Below are 7,075 nucleotides of genomic sequence, written 5' to 3'. Positions count from 1 at the left end.
ACACACACACACACACACACACACCAGCACACATAACATAAATAAAAATAAAATATTTAAGAATACATAGTTTGAGGGTTGGAGAGATGGTTCAGTGGTTAAGAGCAGTGCCTGCTCTTCCAAAGGTCCTGAGTTCAATTCCCAGCAACCACATGGTGGCTCACAACCATCTGTAATGAGATCTGGTGCCCTCTTCTGGCCTGCAAGCATATATGAAGGCAGAACACTATATAAATCAATCAATCAATCAATTAATCAATCAATCTTAAAAAAAGAATACATATTTTGAGGTAGTATGTGTTGAACCCCAGCAGGTCAACAGAAGTTGAAAACTCACTCAGACTCACCCAGACTCGGAGCTCACATGCGACTCAGAGATCGGCTGTTTCTCCTCAGCCCACCAGACTTACCCATCAAGGCCCTTTGTGAAGCGCCAAGCAGCCCATGTCATGGGCAGTGGCTGGGAGTTTGTCCCCACATAGGTTTTGGTTTCATGCCCAGGTGCTATGAAGCCATCCTTTTCTCTAGCGGAAACTGTTCTGGTTTTGGTGACCTTGAGGAAGCCACTTGACTTTCCTGAGCCTCTGCTTCCTTGTCCTGCATTCTGTATGAAACCCAGGTGATGTCCACATGGTAGTAACAGTTTTTACATAGCCCATTCCTGCATGTCAGCTGGAGTGAGAGAATTGGAGGTGGATGACGGGAACTTGGAGACTCCATGACATTGACCGCCTGAACACAGGCTGCTTAAGACCCAAGAGGCCTGTTAGCACTTCTGGGTTAGGGGTTTGGAGACTCACATGGCTGGACTTTCCCAGATGAGGGTTGCTCTGCCTGACAGCAGCTCACTTCCTGTTCCTGCTTTTCACCAGGAGCTTGCCCAGGGTGTTTGCCACCTGGACTCTGACTCCTGCCCTGAAAATAACGGGAAACTATAATCATTAAAGAGACAAAAGTGCCCGAGCCAGGCACAAGACCGGTTTTGCCAGTCTGTCTCCTGCTTAGAGACTTTGCAAGCGACTTGTCATGCCTCCCTACCCCACCCTGGTGCCCTGCGCTGCTGGCCCAGGGTAGCTGCACTGCCTACCTTCCAGCCGACTTGCTTGGGGTGTGTGGAAACAGGAAAGCTGCAGAGATGCTTGCTCTGATTCCCCAGTATTCCCCAAGGTCAGTTCCAGCGTATCTAGAAGTGACATTGGCTGGTAAGTGCTTAGTGACCATAACAACATCTGTCCCTGGTCCCGCCATCACTGTGCCCCTGGACTAACTGTCACTGAAGCAGTCTATGTTCGGGGTGGTCTGTGTCATGGAGTTCCCAGGTTCCCAGCATCTTCCAGCATCCACCTCCATCTCCTTCCCTTGTAAGGTAGCTGACATGCAGGAATCGGCTATGGAAAAGTGTCACTACCGTACAGTGATGTCACCTGGGTTTCTCATACACTCTATCTCACAGAACATAGGACGAGCAAAAGTCAAATGGCTTTTTCAAGGTCACAAAGCCTCCAGAGGGGGGAGACGAGCTGAGCTTAGGACGTAGAGCCAGTTTCCTTAATGGCCCCAAACTCTAAAACAGGGGGTTCTAACCCAGACTTAGTGCTCCAGGGAACCCCTAGAAACTGTATGGGAAATGCATGTGGTGGGTGACTGCATTGGGGGAGAGGGAAAATCCAAGGCTTTTTGTGCTTGTGTGTGCATGTTTTTGTGCGCACCTATCAGTAGAGGCCAGAGGTCAACCCTAGGTTGCACTCCTTAGGCACCATATGCCTTGGTTCTGAGACAAGGTGTCTCATTGGCCTGGAACTTGCCTGGAACTCCAGGCTAGCTGGCCAGTGTGCCCTGCGGTTATTCCTGCCTCTGCCTCCACAGTAAGAGCTAGAAGTACATCACCTCACCTGGCTTCTGAACATGACTTTTGAGGCTCAAATTTAAGTCCCTGCAGCAAGCACTTTACTGACTGAACTATGCCCTAAGTCCCCAAGCCCTCCCCCCCGCTATGGCTTTTAAAATCAGGGGTGTGCACACTTGTTTTGGGGTGCTAATCGTTAAGCGGCTATGGAAGCAAGTGTTGGTTTTAATAGCATCCCCACTTAGTCTGGGTTTCTTCCTACAAGGTAAAAGGGTGCCCGAAACCCCCTAACATTTGCTGTCCTTGTCAGACCACTTCATTTGGCTGTTTTCACTCACACTTAATCTGTTCCATAGTCATGGAAGCTGGAGACCCAGGAGGCTGGCAAAGTCACTACTGCCTCCCGCTGTCCTCAGCTGTCCCGCTTGGGTGGGGGTGGGGCTGGCTGGAACTCCCCCGGAGCTCTCCCTAGTGTGGCAAGGAAAGCAAGCCAGGGCCTGAGCCAAGGCGTGTTCAGAGAGGGGTTGGCTCATTGTGGCCACAGCTCAGGCCTTCTCGGTGATACAGGATGCTGAGATCTGGTGGTGGCTGTGAGGTGGGAGGAAGAGGGAAGGAGCTGACAGAGGACTGTGCTGGCCACGGCTTGGGATTATTCGCTGTGCTTGAGGCTGGCAAAGCCCTCGCTGCAGTCGGCATGAGCCTGGTAAATACACAGGCTGATTCATTAGTGTCTCACCATCTGCTTCCCAGGGGCTGGGGTAGGGGGCTGGCAGGCCCGGCAGGTTGGGCAGCATGTACCCTTAATTAGGCTCTAGTCCCCAGCCCCTGGCAAAGCCCCTGTATCCATCTCTCCATGATAGGGGCTTTGAAGAACACCATGTCCCCACCCCAGCCCAAGAACTTGCAGCAGGCTGGGGGTAGCTAAGGCAGGGGGCTGGAAAAGGTTCCAGGAAAAAGGTGAGGTATGGTGACTCACAGCAGCTGGGGAGGTGTGTGTGTGTGTGTGTGTGTGTGTGTGTGTGTGTGTGTGTGAGAGAGAGAGAGAGAGAGAGAGAGAGAGAGAGAGAGAGAGAGAGAGAGAGAGATAGAGAGGCATATTGATAGTCAATATGAGATGGGCAGACATTAATAAAATTAATAAAATTACCCGTGGACCAGGTGGCCTGGTAAAGAACATGGCCTTCAGAGGAGGGGGAGAAAAGGCTTATGGAGAGAGAGGTCCAGAGAGTCCCTAAGAACGCCCTGGAAAACGCAGGGTCAGCAACACCCCTTCTGAGGGAAGAGGTCTAGAAAGTCCCTAAGAACACCCTGGAAAACCCAGGGTCAGCAACACCCATCTGAGTGGCCACCCTCCCACTTGGCTCACTAGGATGAGCTTCCCAGGAGCTGACAGCTTCAGCAAAGACATTCACTGTCTCTCAGTTTGAAGATCAAGGTGCTAGAGGCTTAGGCTCCTGGAGCCTCGCTCCTTATGGTGTCCGTGGCCACCTCCATCTGTGTCCCATGCCTTTCCTCCAGGTGTGTGTGCATATGCCCCGGTGTTTCTGTGTGAGCCCCTTTTCTCTGCTTATAAGGGGGCCTTTCTCAGATGGAGAAGGACCACCAGAGGGCCTCCTTCAACTCTTTCATCTTTTTTCTCTTTTTTTCTGAGACAGAGTTTCTCTGGAACTCGCTCTATAGACCAGGCTGGTCTTGAACTCACGGAAATCCACCTGCATCCGTCTCCCGAATGCTGGGATTAAAGGTGTGCGCCACCACCGCCCAGCTAACTCCTTCATCTTAAAGACTATCTTAAAATACAGCTAGCTGCCTTTTGAGGGTGTTGAGGGTTAGACATTAACATGTGACTTTGAGGGGACACAGATGAGACCCAGATAAGGCATAGGGCAGCAGGAGAAAGGGAGCTGGAAAGCACCCAACCTGAGTCATGATGTCCTCCAGCCCCCTGCTCATGTACAAAAGTGTGTGTCTGCCATTCCACTTCCCAGTGCACAAGCAGGCACACTCTGCCCTGGGCTCAGAGTGTCCTTCATGCTAGGGAAAGGGGGTGTAGGAGTGACCTCATGGTCAGCCAGTCTCCTTTTCCTGGTCACTGGGCTTGACCCCTGCCTGTCATCAAGCCTATGGAGGTCACTCAGACCCTTCCATTCTGGCCAACAGCGTGAGACCCTGGTGGAAGTAACCTAAAGCTCCTCCTTCACCATCACGCTTGTAAACTTACCGGATGTGAAAGGGGTATCCCTGAGGCAGTGCAGGATAGGAGGAGGGAAGGAGCGGGTGAGTGTGGTAGAAAATGGAAGGGAGGGGGAGGGGAAGAGGCGGAGGATAGGAAAGAGGGAGAGGGAGGATTGACAGGGTTTGGTTTCTCCTGAGTTCTTCTAATCCCTCTGAAAAGGCCTGGGGTTATCCTGCCTTCCCTGGGCCTCAGTTTCCCACTCTGCCCAGGAAGGTGCCAGACTGGTGGGAAATTCCTTAAACTCCAAGGTTTCTGGTTCCACCCATCAGCAGGGCCAGGCAGGTGGGGTGGACACTGACACCACGGGATGCTAAGGACAGAGCTATTTTGGTCGGTCAGGGCTTTGTGGGTCCCATCTTAGTGAAGCCCTGGGCTAGCTGTGCCCACCGAGCAGCTCTAGGCCGCCTGGCATCAGTCCTGTGCTATAGAGGATCAAAGCCTGTGGCCAGTGGCTGACTGCGGTGTTGCTGGCTGGGGTGGCCTGGGATGGTGGCAACGTGTCCACCCCCCAGGGGCCTCATGGCTCATTAGAGAGTGAGAGGTTTTTAACTCAGATCCAAGCTACTTTGTCTCTGCACAGACACCTGAAATATTCATCAAAGTGGCTGTGTGGACTGGGGCACTGTGCAGCTGGCAGCGGTAGGGTTTGTTGTTTGTTAATTAATTGGCCTTCCATCTAGTTATTGCCTTCTAGAACAGGGTAGAAAGTACAGAATATCAAGAACCCCAACTTTCTGACCATCCCGACCCCATTATCTTATTATCAGGCACCTGCTATCTGTGTGGGACAAGCACTTGCCACTGTCTGCATCCGGAACTTGGTGATGGCTAAGCAGGTGGCTAGGCACCAAACAAGCACACCAGAGGCTCTTCCCAGTGACCAGCACCTACTTCCTGTCTCCCTTCCTCTGCAGGAAAATCCCTACCTGTGCAGTAACGAGTGCGATGCCTCCAACCCCGACCTGGCCCACCCACCCCGGCTTATGTTTGACAGGGAAGATGAGGGACTGGCCACCTACTGGCAAAGTGTCACGTGGAGTCGCTACCCCAGTCCCCTGGAGGCCAACATCACCCTCTCCTGGAACAAGAGCGTGGAGCTGACAGATGACGTGGTGATGACTTTCGAGTATGGCCGGCCCACAGTCATGGTCCTCGAGAAGTCCCTGGACAATGGCCGCACCTGGCAGCCTTACCAGTTCTATGCAGAGGACTGCATGGAGGCCTTTGGCATGTCCGCCCGCCGGGCCCGAGACATGTCACCCTCTAGCGCCCACCGGGTGCTCTGCACGGAGGAGTATTCACGCTGGGCAGGCTCCAAAAAGGAGAAGCATGTGCGCTTCGAAGTGAGGGACCGCTTCGCCATCTTTGCCGGCCCTGACCTGCGCAACATGGACAACCTGTACACGAGGCTGGAGAGTGCCAAGGGCCTCAAGGAGTTCTTCACCTTCACCGACCTGCGCATGCGACTGCTTCGCCCCGCGCTGGGCGGCACCTACGTGCAACGGGAGAACCTCTACAAGTACTTCTACGCCATCTCCAACATAGAAGTCATCGGCAGGTAAGGCCCAGGGCCACTAGTTTGTCACTCAGGATTCAACTGTTTCCCGGACTGTTGTCACCTGGTACCTGGATGTCACCTGTTTCTAGGGATACCTGACTTTCAGGGATGGCATATGATATTTGAAATGTCACCTGGTTCTAGAGATGTCACCGAATTCTAGGAAAGTTACCTGGTTCCCGGGGATGTTATCTGATATCTAGGATGTCTCCTGGTACTTAGGATGTCACCTGGGTACCTAGAGGTCACCTCTTTCTTGGGGCATCAGCTGGTACCTGAATGTCCCTGACATCTGAATTGTCACCTGATTCCTGGAATGTTTATGTCAACCTGGTACTAGATACAACCATGTTCTCAGGATGCCACCTGGTTTCAGGAACTCACCTGCCTCAGGTGTCACCTGGTTTCAGGAACTCACCTGCCTCAGGTGTCACCTGGTGCTACATCAAAGAACTGTCTGTACAGTCAAGATAACCAAGCTCCCCCTGGGTGGTGGCCACCTTTAATCCCAGCCCTCGGGAAGCAGAGGCAGGTGGATCTCTGTGAGTTTGAGGCCACCAGGCAGAGGCAGGCAGATCCCTGTGAGATCAAGGCCAGTCTGGTCTACAAGAGCTAGTTCCAGGACAGGTTCTGAAGCTACAGAGAAATCCTATCTTGAAAAACCAAAAAAAAAAAAAAAAAAAAAAAACAAGCTTTGCCATAGCCTGGGTCTTAACTGCCTGGGAGGGCAGGAGTTCTGCACTGTCCAGGAAGTTGGTCACTTAGTAGGTGACTGTGCCCCCTTTATGAGAAGTCCTCGTCCCCAAGCCCCCTGCGGAATGGGGAAGCTTCCCTCTGGACCTTGGGGGCTTAGATGAGTCAGACGTGGTGAAGGGCTCACGGCAGTGCCCAGCATTCAGTAACATGCTTTAAAAAGTATTAAATGACAGGAATATTGGCCAAAGGAGTAACACCAGAGGGTGGGAACAGGCTGGCAGAGGGCAGTGTGAGACCTGAAGACAACGAGGCATAGTGGGAGCAAAGGCAGTACCAGGGGGCCCTGTTGGGAACCAACATCTTGTATGTCTCTTCATAGCGGCCTCTGTGCTGCCTAGGGCGTAGCTCCTGACACGAGGAAAAGCCATTAACTGGCCCTTGTGTTGAACATCACCCTGTTTTTGATGGCTTTTCTTTTTGCTTTTGTTTTGCTTATGTGTGTGTATGTGTGTGTGTGTGCTTGTGTGTAGGTATATATGTGTGTGTGTGTATGAGGCATTTCTACACTAGGACTGTGCATGTGTGTGTGCATGTGTGAATGAGACATTTCTACACTGGGACTGTATTTGTGTGTGTATGTGTGTGTGTATGAGGCATTTCTACACTGGCACTGTATTTGTGTGTATGTGTCTGTGTGTGCACGCATGTGTGTGTGTGTATGAGACATTTCTACACTGGG

At 52.2% G+C, this 7,075-nt stretch overlaps 1 protein-coding gene across 2 annotated transcripts in view; it reads left to right on the top strand.

The window, feature by feature from the left end:
• Ntng2 (netrin G2) overlaps nt 1-7,075 on the top strand; it is a 64,041-nt gene that overhangs the window by 22,129 nt on the left and 34,837 nt on the right. For both annotated transcript variants that reach the window (XM_050155124.1, XM_050155125.1), the window contains one exon: nt 4,997-5,640. In XM_050155124.1, the coding sequence (XP_050011081.1) occupies nt 4,997-5,640 (644 nt within the window). The remainder of the gene's footprint in view (nt 1-4,996; nt 5,641-7,075) is intronic.

This window comes from Alexandromys fortis, unplaced genomic scaffold (assembly GCF_014885135.2).
Source record: "Alexandromys fortis isolate MF-2015 unplaced genomic scaffold, M_Fortis_MF-2015_v1.1 scaffold_72, whole genome shotgun sequence".
NCBI classification, from domain to species: Eukaryota; Metazoa; Chordata; class Mammalia; order Rodentia; family Cricetidae; genus Alexandromys; species Alexandromys fortis.
Note: the sequence above shows the minus strand (reverse complement) of the source record. Positions and strands in the feature narration are given on the sequence as shown.